Source organism: Triticum aestivum, chromosome 1A, assembly GCF_018294505.1.
Source record: "Triticum aestivum cultivar Chinese Spring chromosome 1A, IWGSC CS RefSeq v2.1, whole genome shotgun sequence".
Lineage (NCBI taxonomy): Eukaryota > Viridiplantae > Streptophyta > Magnoliopsida > Poales > Poaceae > Triticum > Triticum aestivum.
This window is the reverse complement of record NC_057794.1, coordinates 541,807,102-541,825,504: the sequence shown is the minus strand read 5'-3', so window position 1 is coordinate 541,825,504 and position 18,403 is coordinate 541,807,102. Positions and strand designations below refer to the sequence as shown.

General features: G+C 42.7%; 2 protein-coding genes across 2 annotated transcripts; one reads left to right on the top strand and one right to left on the bottom strand.

Annotated features, from left to right (window-relative positions):
* The first annotated feature begins 6,730 nt into the window (after positions 1-6,730).
* On the top strand, positions 6,731-8,515 carry LOC123180121 (myb-like protein H). The gene is made up of 2 exons (XM_044592087.1): positions 6,731-7,354; positions 7,910-8,515. Exons 1-2 carry the CDS (start codon positions 6,777-6,779, stop codon positions 8,382-8,384), a joined length of 1,053 nt encoding a protein of 350 aa, XP_044448022.1. The 5' UTR covers positions 6,731-6,776; the 3' UTR covers positions 8,385-8,515.
* Positions 8,516-14,183: 5,668 nt separating this feature from the next.
* LOC543311 (mitochondrial outer membrane protein porin 2) lies at positions 14,184-17,358 on the bottom strand. The gene is made up of 6 exons (XM_044488229.1): positions 17,191-17,358; positions 17,025-17,092; positions 15,567-15,677; positions 15,343-15,438; positions 14,992-15,200; positions 14,184-14,734 (listed from the first exon to the last, which is right to left on the bottom strand). The coding sequence occupies exons 1-6, from the start codon at positions 17,270-17,272 to the stop codon at positions 14,434-14,436; spliced, it is 867 nt and encodes a 288-aa protein (XP_044344164.1). The 5' UTR covers positions 17,273-17,358; the 3' UTR covers positions 14,184-14,433.
* Positions 17,359-18,403: the final 1,045 nt, after the last annotated feature.

Sequence of the window (18,403 nt, the reverse complement as noted above, 5' to 3'; positions counted from 1 at the left end):
GCGAAACTTTTTGGTATGTATTGTTTCTCCCAATTCTTTATGGTTTTAAGTCAGTTTCGAAAATGGCGAAAAACATATTTTCGTCGTATTTTCTATAAACTTTAACGGAAAGGCGCAAATAATATCCCATTGAAAAGCTACGGAAAATGCGAAACTTTTTCATGTAAATGCGAAACATTGTATGGCGTTGTAAAGCTTGAACAAATAATATGGCTTTCTCTGATTCCTAGCCGTTTTCAAGTAATTGCGAAAAAGGCGAGATCATTCGTTCTGCCTTTATCGCGAAACAGATTTTTCGAAAATGCACCGCGTGGAGAACCTGAACTTCTCGGCGCGTGTACCTGAACTTCACTCTGTTTTTCACGTGATTTTTTTGCTTGTAGGTCTCCATCCACTGCTCGTAACTCTCCATCCATTCACCGGAATTGAGCAGGTGATATACCGATGGAAAGCTGCTGTAAGCACGCAAGTTTCCCGTGTTGATCATTTTTTCGTACTCGTGACGATTTTAAAAGTTTTTCATCTCAAATTCATTCAGCGTAGTAGTTGAACTTCCTGTTGTTTTCACGTTGAACTTCTGTGACGTATTTTCGTTTGTAATTTTCTCATCCATTCGTCCGTGTTACACAAATGATATTCTTTTGGTACAAATCTCTCTCACAATAATTTTTTAAACTTTCTTCGACGGAGGACTTGAACTTATAACAACAAAACTTTTCGACTTTGCTTTTTTATTCTTTTTTTAATACAAAATGCACACCGTGTAGTACGTGAACTTTCATCAGTTATCAATCTGAACTTCTCTCGGTTACGTGAAAATATCTGAGTTTTTTTTATGAATTTTTAATATGATTTACTTAATCCCTTTTTATGAATCTTGAAGCGATCTATTTTTTAAAAGTTGAACTTCTTGTTATTTTATTTTTGAACTTCCTGTTTTCATTCTTTAATAACGAGGAAAATCTGAGTTTTCTATAATCTCGAACTTCTCCATATTTTTAATAAGGACTTCCTGGTTTTATTTCTTAATCCTTTTTTATGAATCTTGAAGCGCTCTATTTTTAAAAGTTGAACTTCTTATTATTTTATTTTTGAACTTCTTGTTTACATTCTTTAATAACGAAGAAAAAGTGAGTTTTCTGTAACAAGGAAAATGTGAGTTCTCTTTAAAAATTGGGACCTTGCCTTTTAATTCATTTTTCTCATATTAAACACACATCATGTAGTACAAACTTCTCCATGTTTTAAAATTGAACTTCTTGGTTTTATTCTTCAGTAACGAGAAAAACTAAGTTTTTAGTGTACATTGAATTACTCAGTTTTTTCAAATTGAACTTCTTGGTTTAATCTTTAGTATCGGGGAAAATCCGAATTTAAAAACACGGGGAATTTTTTTTAAACTTATTTGTTATTCCCTTATTTTAATTTGAATTTATTAGTTATTCTTTAGAACGAGAATCTGAGGTTTCTATCAACTTTGAACTTCTCTGTTATTTTAATTTGAACTTCTTAGTTTTATTTTTTAGTAACGAGAAAAATCGAGTTTTTTGAACTTCCTCGTTTTAAAATTTCAAACTTCTTGATTTTATTTTTTTATAATGTGAAAAATCTGAATTTTTTATAGACATCGAACTTCACAATTTTTAAACTTGAGCTTCTTAGTTTTATTGGTTAGTAACGGGGAAAATCCTTTTTTTATATAAACCGCACCGTTATTTTAATTTGAACTTCTAGTTTTTATAGAGTGGGGGAAATATGTTTTTATAAAATCTTTTTGAAATGCTCCTCTTTTTTAATTTGGACTTCTATGATTTTTTATAAACGGGGAAAATCCATTATTAAGATTCTTGAAGTACATTTTTTATTTGAACTTCTTCCTCAATTTATTTTGAACTTTGAGATTTTTTAAATATCAACATCCTCGTAAGTTTTTGTAAACCTCTATTTTTTCATGCAATCTAGTACCACACTATTCTCTCCAAATGTTGCAGGTTTATCCGAAAACAAATGAGCTTGAACTAAAATTATATCTACTTTTTTTTGCGTGCAACTATGATGTGTTTTTTTCTTAATTCCTTGTTTTTTTGTGTGTTTGTTTAACAATTTTTTCTTCTAACGTGTTGTCTCTACTTCTCTTGCTAGCATGTGTGAACTTCAAGAATTATTTTAGTACATGCATACACTATTGTCTTTCTCCTTGCTATCTCTGTAAAAGTAATAGCAACAAAAATTAGAGAGATAGTAAAAGGCTCCGCCACCATATGATGGCAGGATGCTCTGGAACGGAAGAGCTCGTCGGAACGCGCGGCCAGCACAGCTCAGACAGAGGCCAAGCCAATGTTAGATCCGGGCACCCATCCTTTTTGAGAGTTGAATTGAATATAGTTGTGCAAATCATTGCTTCCTGAATCTTTTGTCAATGGTGTAGTACAAATCAAGTTCAGATATACATGAGACAAGAAGCTAAAGTCCACGTCCCACAGTGAACATTTGGTAACTAATGTAACAAACATGAAATCCGTGTTTCACTGTCCCATCATTCATCACGCCAGGAAACAATACATTTTCTCATGTTTTTAAAACTTCGTTCGTTTTCTCTTTTCTGAACTTCTAACACTGAAACTCTGAACGATTATGCCTCTTTTCGACTGAACTTTGGCGAAAATTCACAGCTGAAAGCGATGAGGACGAGCTAGGGGATTTGGTTGATTTTGTCGAGTGCGATAGAGGTGGAAAATCTTGAAATCTTGACGCCTCGTCGGAGGGTGCTTGTAGCCGGGCGGGGGAAAGGGGGCTGCTTGGCAGCAGGGGCCACATGGTAGCTCTGCACGCACGAACACACCGCAAACAGAGCGCACCAATGCTTGCTCGCACACACAGCCGAGGTTGGTCGAGCTCAAGGTCCGGTGGTTCATGCGGAGAGGATGGAGCAGAAGGGCAGCGGAGCTCGTGGGAGCCAGCGGCGGGGCCCAGGACGGCCAGCCGACATGGGAGCAACTCTGCCTACGCGAGCAAGAGGAGGAGCATCGACCACAAATTGCTAGCGTCTGAGGTGACGGACTGGTCGTCCCCGAGGTGACGGACTACTCGTGCGGAGGTTCATGGTTGGGCTGCGTGTCCAGGTGGTGGGAGGCGACGACTGTGGTGTTCATTGAGGCGGCTGCATCCCACATCGCCGGCTTCGAGCTTGTCGGGAGGCACGAGATCTAGGGGCGGCTGGGTTGGTGGTTCCAGGAGCGGGGTGGGGCAGCGCGTGGATCCGGGAGGGCCTCGTGTCGCCAGGGCGGAGGTATATCACCGGGATCGTGTCAGATCCGATCGGGTCGTCGGAGTGGCGACTCGCCGGGATGCAGGTGGTGATGTGGGTCGGCAGAGGCGGCGGTGTGGGTACGGAGGGGCGACAGTGTGGGTTGGGAGTAGCGGCGCCGGTGGGAAGCAGGCGGCCATCCGGGTGGAGGCGGGCCGGCGCCGGCCGGGGTGGGTTGGGAGGGGCGCGTGGGAGAGGGAGGTGGGATGGATCCAGAGACGTGGGGAGGTGGAGGTTCGGTGCGGGAGAATGTGGAGGAGGTTTCTTTTTCTTTTCTACGATTCGGGAATTCGGGAGGACCTGAGCGTGCGCCTTTATAGGGCCAATCGTGATTAGAATAACTATTCTGATCCCAGAATCAAAATAGTACCGGAGATGCCGAAGATGGCCAAAAGAAATAATTGACAAATGAATATATAGCAGAATGGAAGTTTTTTGAAGGAAACACGGGATAGTGTTTTCTTTAATCTTTTGGCAACATGAGTCCATTCAATCCCACTAAACTTCATCTAGCCATCGTAATTTGGTTGGATAGCTTATATTTTTCATATTTTCTCTAGTTAATATGAGCATTTCTTGGGAGCCTACGATTCGTATAGTAATAGATGATCACATGGAAGGACATATTATAACTAACAATAGTTGATAATAATGAGTTGGAAGTAAATATGAAGATGTAGGATGTGGCTACTAGTCCAAGATAATAGGGTGGAGGTGCCAAAGAACATGTTCGGTTATTGATGAGTAATGCCAAAAAACGGCTTATTTTGACCAAGGAAGGAGGCATGACCAATCATTCTTTATGCCCTTGTCATTTTCGCCGATTTGGTAGATTTTCCATGTGCACTATTTCAGGAGATGCATCATGCGTACTATTAAGTAAATACTGGATATTAATTAATAAAGAGATTCATATGTTTAATTTTCTCTGTTATTGAACTATATAATCATTGTGGCCCACCGTGCTACATTCATAAGTTACTTCGGTAAAATACTATTGCTACACGGCTAGGTGACTACTAGGGAAGTTTAGCGTTGGGAGCTACTCAGTGGTGTTTACTAAATTTCTTTTGCTCTCATGGTTGCAATGTGATCGTTGATGGGTAGGATATCATTTTAATGGACCCGCCCTTAAGCCATCATTTTCCCCTCCATTCAGTGTCCATCAAACTCTATCGAGCATTGGAATCTCATACTAGTTCACATGCGCGGAAAAATATCCCCTGCCCCCTTTCATATTCACGTGTGACTGCCTTCTCCCTCTATCGACCATGCTTTGTCAAATGGCCACATTCCCTCTCCCTATGCCTCTCTCATTTGCATCCTTCCATCTAGTGTCCATGTGTCTCCTCATGCTTTTATACACCTCCTCTGTCCTAGTGCTTGGCTATGCTTCAATGTGGGAGGGCATCGGCGAGGAAGTCTATTCTAATGGGCAAGAAGCTTACAAAACCCGATGATGACATTATGGCTCTTGGAATTCTCATAGACCAACCATGACCTAGTATGCTACTAGTATGGATGATTGAGATTTGTATCTACATAGGTTTAAATATTTTAGATCTCTAGTAAAATGTAATTACATTGTTCCATTGTTCTTGCTCCTATTTCGTAGTAGTATCATTTTTGCTAGAAGGTTTTTTGCAAGAACTCATTATATATCCTCTTGCACGTGCAAGATGGGTAGCTGGTGTTACCATATGTTGATCTTCTTATTTTATGAGGAACAAGCTGTTACGTAGGAAATAATTGTTACTTTTTCATGGTTATAAACTATGAGTACATCCATTTTTAATAATAGACAGTGTTTATTCTTGTGTAGGTTTTTGGCATGACAACACATATCACAAGTGTAAAATTGACAATGACAAATTTGTTATATGTGTGAATAAATGCAATATGTTGGTAAATCAAGTAATTTTTTTACACTCGTAATGATGGAACTTTGACCTTTCAATAATTTTCCCCTTGGGAAAACATATATTGCTCTTCTTAAAGAGTAACCACTTATGTCTTACAAAAATTAAAAGTTTTCTACTGTCAATCGACAAAACGCCTACTAGATCGACTTAAACCCTTATAAAATGTAACCGGTTCACCGGAGGATTACACACCCTTTCGCCTTTCCACTTGAAAACATATCCAATCATTTTGTTGATACCAAGAATTCAGTGCAGGTCACAAGCAATGTGCAAAACTATTTCGATGAGATTTAGAGTAACCTCGTTGCAAAGAGCTGGTGTGCTAGCCTTGATAAGTTGGAGAATTTAAAATATGATGCCCATATCTTGACTTGACAAATTATATGAAAGCCTCCTTCTCAGAGAATGCAAAGAACTCTCCAACTTCGGAAACACAAGAAACATAGGTTCAGTTAGGAGATGCATCCTAACATGAATTTAAATGGCTCCCCTGATTCTCTTTGAAGAATATGTGTTGGCACACATGGTCTATTTACAACTAGTATTGTAGTCAGAAGTAAAACCATCACAGGACTGTGTCTGAGAACCCCCTTCAAAGCCCTATTCTATATTAGTGATAGCAACAGCGCCTTCAAAGCCCTCTGAATAGTGACCATATCTAGAAAATAACACAATAATTTAATGTGCATATCATGTAGATTACCTTGAAATTATTTGGAGAGAGATAGAGGGCGCTGCAACATCATGGTGTCAATTTTTTGAATTCATGGGTTATTAAATGCATATGTAGATATGTATATATTTTAGTGGAGCATGTATTAGTTGGTTTCAAAGGACCCATTGCATATCAATGGAATTTCATGTGTTGTATGCGAGATAAGTAATCACCAACATTAATAGAAAAGATATGCTTACATTCACTGGTAATGAGTGCATCATATGTGTGGCATAGTTACTCAGTGGAGGATATTAATAAATTATTTGCAAATACATACACAACAAAATGTCGTTGACATGTGTACGTACATAAAAATCGACATTGATATATGGGCCATCGATGACCAAACCGGATGAAAATCTTGTGTGCTATACCTATGTGCGGGCGGCGAATACCATGGTTTCAGGCTTACACTGCGATGAGAGGAGCACATATGTCACGCATGCACAACACAGGTGTCTTCTCTCTGGCAAGATTGAGATTTATCAACACTCAACAGGCCTGCGTGTGTTGTCTCTAGCAGTCTTCCTATCTACAATTGCATGTCGCCAAACCGAAAAAATCTTAAATAAATGATAAAATCTTGAGTTCAACTTCACATGTGTCGGTGTCTTCCAATGAGATTCATAAGCAGTTTATTAGTTTTAGTTAAATCTCTATTTTTGTGGCCCGACAATCTACCAATGCATCAAATTAATTAGTGAAAGTAGGTTCCGTACCCGGAAGGACTATAAATACACTATCCTAGTCCTCTCTCCGTCCCCATTCTCTAAGCATTCTTCATAGTTCATACTACCCACAAGTCTGTAGTTTTGACCTATCTAGTCTCATGGATCCATTGGTCAACCAAGGGTGGACCTCATCAGAGGAAGAGGAGGCAAGGTCACTCATTGTTGGGCACAACAGCCACACAATCGTGTATGATGACAAGAACAAGAGGCACAACAACATCGTGGATGCTCTCCATGAATTATTCCCTTCAAAGACAAGGCAGCAGGTAACAGATCTTTATGTCAATCTCGCCGTGGAACCGTATATGATGCATTCGAGGGAGGAGAGACATGTTGTTGGTGGCAACACACATAGTGTTGGCCCCATTAACCTAGTGAACAATAACTTTGGGGTGTCGGGTCAGGAGATTGGTGCTAGCAACATATGTGGCATCAATACCATGGGTGACCATGTGATTGACGACTATGCGGTACGAGAGGAGGAGGAAGCAGCAACCATGAATGATAATGAATTGATATTTGGTCATGCATTGGAGGATACGAGGATCACGGAGACGAAGGAAGCACCATTGATGGTAGACAAGAACAAGATGCAGATTTTGGAGAACAATATTACTAGTGATCAACTAGTTGTTCCCCCACGCCAAGGGAGGTTTTGGACCATCGACGAACACAAGTAATCAATGTCTACTCTGACTTTTGTCATGTAGTTTAGATTGTTCTTTATATTAAATCACCATATACTAATTAATCATGTTCTGCAGATTTAATATATGTGAGAGTTAGGTTAAGTTTGTGATGATATATCTCTACACCTCCCATACAAGTTTTAGACTGACAAACTTACATCCCTTACATTTATTTGTGAGTTGTCAAATATAATGATTTGAAATTAGGTAACATAAATGTAATAAATAAGGCCAGAAAACTCCAATATGGCATTACTTGCCCCTATTCAAAAGATTGATAACATGTAGAACCATACAAAATTGCTAAGATAGTGTTTAGTTGTAGTTTGATATGGTCATCTATGTTCCAAAATGTTCATTCATCTAAGGATTTCTGATAAGCATGTGTGTTGTTGAAATGGTTAGAAACATATATCTACGTAAGTCGGGATATTTTGTGTCTCTAAATTTATTGGTTGCTTCAATAAAACAACTCAATCGACCATTCATCTTTGCATTCCACAACTTAGTCTAACAAATTCTAATGAACCTTGTTTTTGTAGGTTGTTTCTCCGTGGGCTAGGTGTCTACGGTCGTGGTGACTGGAAAAACATATCCAAGCACTTTGTCACTACTAAAACGCATGTTCAAGTCTCAAGCCATGCACAAAAGTACTTTAGGAGGCTACATAAAAGAGCCTCGTTTGGGACGCAACGTTATAGCATCAACGATGTTGGGCTACACGATGAGGACCCATGGTCGATGAATAATAGTTCTGGTCCCTTGCAAATGCTTGGTTCTACCGGTCTCAACAATGAAACAAGCTTCGGGTTGCAGGCTCCGATAAGCTCATCCATAGTCATGAACAACCAGCCTCAGTTATGGCCACCTTTCATATATAGTCACCAAATAAATCAGCAGCCAGTGTGGAGTGAGCATCATATGTTGGGGTCAACTGGAGTTGTAACGGATGGCATGGGAAATTCTGCTCCTCCATGTCAACAAGGATCGACTTGTTTTCCTCTTGGCAATGTATGAATAAGATGTAGTAGATCATAGGTTTGGGAAATGTTTGTGAAGCTATAGCATTAAGGTAAGCATATAAACGAATTTCCTTCCAAAAGATGGTAACATAATATGCTGAAGACAGTATGGCTAAAGTTCCTGTTTGGAAAGTCAATAATTTAATGTTTGTAAGAAACAGTGTATTTCACCTTATATGTGTCGTTATCTTAATATAGTGTTTGTTTCATGTCCCTGATTTCATAAAAATACAATTATTTTCAATTACCACACTTAAGTTGGCGTATATGTTGTCTCTATATGTTTCCTTGAGTAATATATCATACAGGATTGTTGCCTTCATTACAAAATTGTATTCACCCAATGACAAAACACAAGAATCTTTGAAATGATGCTCAATATTTATTGACTATATAAAATAAGATACAATTGCAAAAATACTTGAAAAACCTATCATCTACTCAATAGTCCAAATCCTATAAACTTCCACTACATTATCTAAATCATGCATGTTGGCTTTTCCTTTTTATAGTCAAAGCACCGCCACTATTTAGTGTGTTATTGCTTTAAAATACTTTAGGTACAATATAATTGAGGATTCACTATACATAGTTCCCAAATAGCTATAATGCCTTGCCTGCTCCTCATTGTATATCCCAGTTGTCTCGTAGTATTGCCTTTGTTTGTCTGATAGCGGAGAATGGAGACATCATGGGCAATGACCAGCACTCACTGGTATTCATTTTGTCATGCTCATAGGACCTAGGGTTGGAATGACGTATGCATAGGAGAATATATATGAGATGGCGGAGATGGCAAAAGAAACAATAGGTGAACATATACTGGCATGGAAGTCTTTTGAAGGAAACACGGGGTAGTGTTTTATTATTCTTTCGGTGACATGAGTTGATTCAATCCTACTGAAGTTCATTTGGGCCATTGTAACTTGGTTGATAGCTCATATTTCATATTTTTTTCTGGTTAACATGAGCATTTCTTGGGAGTGTCGTTCATATGATAATAGATGATAAAATGGAAGGACATACTAGAAATAACTATAGTTGATAATAATGAGTTGGGGCAAAGATGAAGATGTGGGAGGTTCAGACTAGTCCAAGATAATGAGGTGGAAGTGCCAATGAACTTGTTCTATTATCGATGAGTAATGCCAAAAAGCGGTTGCTTTTCACCATAGAAGGATACATGCCCGATCATTGACGGAGCGAAATCTCGTCAGTTCCCTCGGTAGGGGTCCAAGCGCAGCTGAAAGTCATGGATCGGAGGTCACACGAGGGTTTTTCCAGGTTCGGGCCTTCAGAGAGTAATACCCTACATCCTGCTGGTTTTGATGATTCATAGTGGAGGGATACCTCGTGCGAGGGGTTACAATGTTGTATGAAATTGCTACCAAGAGTTTTTCTATATGTGGATAGATGATTGATGGGTACCCTAGACCTTCCTTTATATAGGCAGGAGAGGTCTATGGTTTTACAAGGTAGATGCGATCGAGGGTGTTGCCGCCCTCCTTTCTTGGACATCACAAAGGTCACCCTCTCCCTCTAGGGTTTGCTCCGCACGCCGGGTCTTGGATGAGGTCGTGCTCCTGGGCATTGGCCACCCCCTGTATTGGACACCATCTATCATTCGTTATGTCCATGTCATTTTCCTCGATTAGGTAAAAAAATCCTTGCACTATTTCATGAGATGCATGGTGTGCACTATTAAGGAAGTGCTCGGGTATGAATTAATAAAGAGATTCAAAAGTTTAATTGTCTTTGTTATTGAACTATATAGTCATTGTGGCCCACCTTATCTACATACGGAAGAGGTTGCTTTTGACCAAGGAAGGAGACATGCTCGATCATTCTTTATGCCCTTGTCATTTTCCCAATTAGGTATTTGTTTTCATGTGCACTGTTTCAGGAGATGCATGGTGTGTATTATTAAGCAACTCCTCGGATATGAATTAATAGAGAGATTCATATGTTTAACTTTCCTTGTTACTGAACTATATAATCATTGTGGCCCATCGTTATCTACATACAGAAGTTACTTTGGTTAAGAAGTGTCGCTACACTACTCAGTGTCTACTAGGGAACTTGAGCGATGGGAGCTGCTTGGTCGTGTTTACTGCATAGCTTTGCTCTCATGGGTGCAATATTTATCGTTGATGGGTTAGATATCATTTTAATGGCCCCACCCTATAGCCATGCTATTTTGCCCTCCTTTCAGTGTGGATCGAACTCTATCGAGCATTAGAGAAACCTCATACTAGTTCACGTGCGAGAGGGGGGGGTCCTATGCCACCTTTGATATTCACGACATACCGCCTCATATCGAGCATGCTTTGTCAAATAGCCTCATCCCCTCTCCATATGCCTCTCTCATTTGCACCCTTCCAACTAATGGCCATGGTCGCCTCCTACTTTTATACACCTCCTCCGTCCAATTGCCTGGCATATGCTTCAATGCGGGAGGGTGCTAGCGGGGATTTCTATTCTAATGGGCAAGAAGCTTACAAAAACCGGTGATGATATGGTGGCACTTGGAATTTTCATAGACCGACCGTGACCCAGTATGCTACATAGGTTTAAAATTTTAGTTCTCTAATAAAATGCAGTTACATTACTCCATTTTTCTTGCTCCAATTTAATTCTAGTATCATTTTGCTAGAACTTTTTTGGCAAGAACTCATTATATATCCCCTAGCACGCGCAAGATGGATAACTGGTGTTAGCATATGTTGATCTTCTTATTTCTCGAGGAACAAATTGTTATGTAGGAAATAATTGTTACCTTTTCATGGTTATAACTTATAAGTACAAGCATTTTTTATTACCAGGCAATGTTTATTCTTGTGTAGGTTTTGATCATGACAAAACATATCACGAGTGCAAAATTGCAATGATAAATTTCATTTATGTGTGATTAAATGGAAATGTGTTGGTAAATCTACTAGAATTTTGTACACTCGTAATGATGGAACTTCAACCTTTCGATAAATTTACCCTTGGGAGAACATATATACCTCTTCTTAAAGAGGAACCACTTATGTCTTACAAAAATTAACCAGTTGCTCTTGTCAATCAACGTAGTGCAAACATAACCAGTTTGTTAGAGGGATTACACACCTTTCGGCTTGTCCGCTAGAAAAACATATCCAAGAACTTTGTCACCACCAAGTGTCCAGTACAGGTCTCAAAAGCCAAGAGCGGAAGTATTACGACGAGGTTTAGAGTGACCTCATTGCCAAGAGCTGGTGTGCCAGCCTTGATAAGTTGAAGAATTTAAAATATGATTCACATCTCTTGACTTGACAAACTATATGAAAGCCTCCTGCTAAGTGAATGCAAAGAACTCCACAAGTTTAAACACACAAGGAATATAGGTTCAATTAGGAGATGCATACTAACATGTAAACGGCTCCCCTGATTCCCCTTACAGAAGATGGGTTGGCACACATGGTCTATGTACATCGACTGTTGTATACAGTCGGAAAGTAAAACCATCGCAGGACTATTCTATACTAGTGATAGCAACAATTTTTTAGTATTTTTAAATAACTTTGAGCATGCCCTCCATTTTTTTCCCTAGATTCGCCAATGCTATGAACCTATTGTGGTTGATGAGTCCTCAAGGGCAGTGTGCTGTACAGTAAACGTCATTGCCGCAAGGAAAAAGTCACAACAGAAGATTCTAGGGAAACATTTACGCGCGGTGCGCCGGCTGAACGCTCGGGCCGGTCACTTCGCCACGCTGGCGCTAGCCACTAGGAAGGGAACACGTGTACCTTATCTTCTCCCCAACGCCCGCATCCACTTCTTCTTCCTCGCGCCCGTGACCTCGCTTTCCCTATCTGTTTCCGTCTTGCCTCCTCCGACATAGCACCAGGCAGCACCGAGCACTCCCCCCTTCGCACCTCACGCTGCACCTCCTCCATGGGGGTGCTGCTCTCATCCGACATGGCTTGCGAGCTCAAGGTCAGGGCGGCCATGGCTTACGAGCTCGGGGCGGACTGCGACAGGGGCTCCTACGAGCTGTTATGGGCGCCATGGCTTATGAGCTCGGGGGCAGACGAGGACGGGGGAGACTGCGAGCTGCTATGGGCGATGCCGTTGAGCATTTGCTACTGGAAGAAGCTCATCGAAGCTGCGAGCATCAAGCGACACCTCCCATGTTACAACTGGTGTTCAAGGAAGCTACCACAGGCGCCGCAAAAAGCTTCAACCGGTGACGCCAAATGCTGGGACCGCTCAGTGCCATCGCAAAAAGCTACAACCGGCGTCGCAAAAAGCTTCGACCTGCATCGCAAAAAGCTTCAACCACGACGACATATGTCAGGGCTGGCTACTGTCAGTACCAAAAAAGTTGCAACCGTTGTCGCTTTTGCTACTACCGGCATCGTTGTTTGCTACATACTTCACGGCTTAGCTGCGACGTGCAACGACGGCGGCGATCAACAAGATGTATGTTTTTGCTGGAACGGAGACTATGTGTGCTACAACCGGCTTTGGCAGAGTTACCACGGGTGAATTTTTTTGCTACAACCATGTACGGATTATGTGTGACCTCGGTGGGGAGCTGCAACAGTTGATGTTTTTTGCTACTATCGACATCCTTGTTTGCTACATGCTTCACGACTTAGCTGTGACATTCGATGATGGCGGCGACGTTTTTGCTACAACCGCCGCTGGATTTTGCTTCATCCGTTTGTGGATTAGCTGCAACCCGCAACGGCGATTCGCTGCACCTGTGCTTCTGTTTTGCTACCACCGGCAAAGATTTTTGCTACATCCATGCATATTTGCTACGACGGCGCTTCAAACACGGTGATGAGCAAATCTTCTTGCTGGAGACGACGAAGGCCGGTTCCAGCAAAATGCGAGTACGGTTCCAGCAAATCTTCTTGCTGGTTCCAACATTCCTCGACCACTTTTTTGCTGGAGAGAACAGGAGGCCATGTTTTTGCTGGAACCGGTGATATGGTCGCCACCGGAGCACGGCCGCCGTGCACTGGAGTTGCGAGTGTCGCCACCGAAGCTGCAAGCCTGCAACCACGGGCACACGCTGATGCATCCACGGAGGCGAGAAAACGCATGAGGTGATCGACCCCGGTGAGAGCGGTGGGCGGCGACGATGAGTAGGATGCCGGTGAGGGCGGCGGCGACGAGCAGGACGCCGGTGAGGGCGGGCGGCAGGCGGCGCAGTGCTGCGACCGCCCAATCGAGGACATGCACAAGATGCGGGACCAGCAAGAGGAAGGAGAAGCTCGGGGCAAACCATTTTTCTGCCAAATCCAATGGCCCACCTGGATCGCATCCGACGGATCACGCTCGACCGGCCAAAACCGCTGGGCCGGTGCGTATTAGTCGCCAAGATTCTAACGTCGGAGACCCCAACATGAATAACTGTCTATACTATCCAAAGTACTCCCTTCGTTTCTAAATAAGCCCTTTTAAAGATTTTTAACATATTTTAGAGTGTAGATTCATTCATTTTCTATATTGGAATACAGATGTATAGACATATTATAGAGTGTAGATTCTTCATTTTCCATATTGAAATCTCTATGAAAGGAGTATAACCACAGTTTATGGCTACAGGGCAGAAGTCAGCCAAGAGGAGTCCTGTAATTGCCAAGTACATTCTTTCTAGCAGTCTGTGGCTCACGAATGCAGCATCAATTAATATGAATCAGGAGTATCTAATTAGCCCAAAATTCGATGGTTGATTGCATCTGGCAATGTCTGATTGTTTACTTGCTATGTGATTTTTCTGGGAAGCATTTTGCATAACAAAGCAAACACAAACACATAGCACATCCAAGTGGCATTCAGATTTCACGACATCGCAAATTCGCAATACGCCCGTGCATAACGACCAGTAGCACAGATCAACAGGGTAGAAAACCCCCTCAGGTAGAACAGGCTAAAAAACGACAGATAAGTTTGTCGCATCACCAAAGTTGGGCATTACAAGTTCCGTCTGTCCAAAGCTTTGTTCGCTGGACCAAGAGCTGATGGTACCGAAATGCTAGCATCCTAACGCACCCGCGAATCCCAAATCAGGGCTTGAGTGACAGGGCCAGCCCAAACTTGGGGCTCTTCTCAATGGCCTTGGTGTCAACCTCGGTGGAGAAGGTGATGAGAGACTTGGGCCTCCACGCGTGCTGGATGAGCGCACTTGCGACGCCGAAGTTGTTGTAACGCCCCTTCACAGTGGTCAGGGGGTCCAGCTCGTGCTGCGTCCCAATGGTGATGGTGTTCTCGTTGCTTGAGAAGCTGTGAGCGATCTCTGCTCCCACAGCAGTGGTGCGCTGCACCTGGTGGTAGTAGGAAGCAGCCAGGGTGTTTGCCTTGTTGTTCCTGAAATTGATAATTAAACACCATAGGTACCACATTTATGAATACTCTATAGGCCAAATTAGTGTTACATCATGCAGAAGATGCACAGACAAAAACGAGAGCTCTTTGACCCTACTTCAGCACTAAAATAATCGGAATCAGAAGCTAACAGGAAAGATTGCTAAGGGCAATTGGGAATTGTAGAATGTAAACAACATGCTAAGACCAGAAATCAAATAATTACACAATACAGCAAAGCACTGGAAGAAACAACTTACAGATTCAACGAAGCAGTAAGATCTTGGTTAGTGTGGCTCAGTCCAGCATTGTACTTGGTGAAGTCACCAGAGGCAGTGTCAAATGCAACATCAACACCAAAAGCAAAAGCCTTAGTCCCAATGACACCAGAAAAGTTAACAAGAGGGTTTGAATTCAGGCCAACACTGCCGTTGATGCCAAGATGGGGATGCAAGTACTGGAGTTCAGCCTGAAACCACAAGAATTCAGATTAACTTCTAAATATCTATCAAGCTACAAAAATGATAATTGGTAATATTCCTAGATGGACACTAAGACGAGATCAGAAAGATAGTTCAACACTCAAGATACAAAAGTAAAGGTGATAATACCTTCCCAGGAGTAGACTTCTGGTAGGGGAAAGGAAGAGAAAGAACTCCCTTCAAGCCTGGTGTGTACAGCTCAGGAACAGTGATTGTAGTTACAACCTGGTAAAGGGGAAAAACTAGTATAACTGGTACAGAAACTGGGGCCTCCAATATCAGGAGAAGCAAACATCAATGAAAGACAAGTATTAGGCAAGTAACAAGCACAAAGGGGGAAGAAAAGAACTTACACTTGAGTCCGAAGTTGCTTTCACATCCACTGTGAAATTCTTGATCTTCACCTGGGTCTGGAGGTCAGCCAAGATAGCTTCATTTTTCTTTGTGCTTGAACTAGTAATTGTCTAGGAAGATGAAAACAAGAGTTAGTGCAACACTAAACATTGACAAAGAAATGTTGTGTTTGCAGCCATAATTAGCGAGAAAACAAAAATGGCCCTAACTTAGCACACCATCGCAACAATACAGTACGTACATTTCTTTATTCAAGAGGGTGATTCAGAAAATAATAAAATACAATAACATAATTAATTCTCTAAATTAGATCATGCTAGGTGTAGCACCACGAAAACATAACTGAAACCATCTTAATTCAGTCCCCATCAGGATATTATAATCGTTAAACAGCATAGTCAGTGACCCTTGATCAAACACACCAGAGCGGTAGAACCATTAACACAGACCATTTTAATCTATAAATAAAATTGGAAAGGTACATTCTAGGCATGCATCAGGTAACCAGAATAAATTCACTGAATACTGGTTGGTAAAATTCAACAAGTATACGGCTTCTAGTCCAAGCAAATAAAATTGTACTCCCTCCGTAAAGAAATATAAGAGCTTTTAGATCACTAGGGAGTACAGAGCAATAGATATACTATGTAAACTCAAGACCAAGTTATTGCTGAATGAATTAAGTCGCTAGCGAACACATTCAGCTTGTTTAAAAAAAAATCCAGAGTGTATCACGCCCGGAATGAAATGCCATTAGAAAATTAAATACAACAGGATGTCACAAGAGATTTTTACAGCCAGGGCAAACTTCATCAGATATACAGAAACTGAAGTTACATGCAAATCCAAAAAAAAAACTTCCTAAATAGCCATGCGTCTACTACAACAAACATGTCACTAGTTCATTTGAGCAAACGCACAGGGTTCAAAACCAACTGACATTGGTAATACCAACTAGGCAACGATGAAACAGAATTAATCTGCTACATGCAAACTTAAACTGGAGATTCACCAAAACTGCAGTCATCAATCCAAACGCTGCAAGCATAGTGTCAGCTAGGATAACTTGTAAGCATCGGACAAGTTACAGTCCACTCTAACACCAAAACCTTGAGTGGGACCTCCCTCTTACAGCCATGATTCAGAAGGGCTGCTACACACTAAACCCAAAAAACCCACGCAATAACAACACGTAAACCGGTATATGCGATACCAGTCGCACCACATGTCAACACGGATCTTCAACAGGGGACTAGCAGGGCAACCACGGACAGTCGCCAACATGAATCGGGCCTCGGCAAGCAAAACCAGACCATTCCCGAGTCCACCCTAAACCCTAATCCACTATCCGCCTAAACGCCGCCGCAACCAAAGCAAGCAGCATCTACTCGAAGGAATATGAGCAACAGGACAAGCTGTAGCATAGGACTGAGAACGAACAGAAGGGGGGCACTCACGGCTCCGTTGGCGGCGGTGGTGGTGAAGGTGAACTTCTGGCCGGTGGTGTAGTCCCTGTTGAGGAGATCTGCAGATCCCGCCCGAGGAGAAACGAGCGTCAGCAAATCAAACAATCACCGAAGCTACTGAATCCAAACCCCAGCGGGGAAGAGAAGGGGCGCCGACCTCTGGCCTTCTTGCCGATGTCGGCGTAGAGCCCCGGGCCGGCGGGGCGGGCGGGGGCTGGGGTGGGCTTGGCGGCGTCCATGGCGAGCGAGCGGCGGCGGACGGCGGCGAGGAGAGGAATGCGATTTGGGGGGGGCGGAGACCGTGAGGGAGGGAGGGGTGATGAATGGGGCGGGGGGCTCTGGTTTTATCGCCAGGTGCGTGGGGCTCAGACGGACGGCCCGGATCTGCCGCGGGTGGGTCGAGATTATCGCTGGCGACCTTCTTTTCCTTCAAGAAAAAGATGAAGGCGGCCGTACGCGGATGACTGATGCGATGAGCCTCCTCGTGTTTTTTTTTTTTAGAAAAATGGCTGGTGTTGTTGCGGAGAGGAATATGCGGCCGGTTGGTGAACGTTGTACCGGTGTCCATTCTCCTCCGTTTCTTGGGCAGAAAGATGGTCCTCTTGGGCCTGGCCAGAGTCAATCTGACTAGGAAAAGAAATACTATAGGTGTTTCTCAAAACAAAACAAAAAAAGATCCTCAAAAAAAATAGGTCATCAATTTTTTCTGAACCGTCCAATCTAAAGCGGACGGCTAGATGGCTTCTTCCACCTTCCTCCTCCGCTCATCATCCACCTTGCCTCCATCGCCCGCGGACAACAACGCTCCTGCACCAGCCTCACCGTCGCCCATCGCCGTGATGTCGACATCCCTCTAAACAAGTGCACCAACCTGCACCCCCGCATCCTGAAAACCGTCAAACTTCAAACTCAAGTCCGCAAGCTCGCCGCCGGCTACAGCTTGTTCCTGGTCAAGGCCTTACCGGTGTGGCCGGTGCTCCGATGTGCCTCCTTATTCCTTCCCTTCCTTCAAAAACAAAACCAACTGGCTTGAATTCAAAATTCAGGCAACTTAGGGCAACTCCAATGCAATGACCCGAATCTTGTCCCTTTTTTTGAACGTTTTGTCCATTTGGGTCGGCAAAACGGACAGCGGACACAAAGCAAATAACGGACATGATTTGTGCACCCAACTCAAGCGACCCATTTGAAGCGGACATTTCATTTTATTATGAAAGAAAAACAAGAGGCTACCGGCAGGGTCGAGCGCCGCGTGTGGGTACGAGCATCGGCGGAAACTGGCGCCGGCAAGGATGGGCGCTTGTGCGCGGCGAGCACCAGCAGGGACGAAGAGGACACAAAAGACGTCCGCTTTGTGTCCACCTCCAACC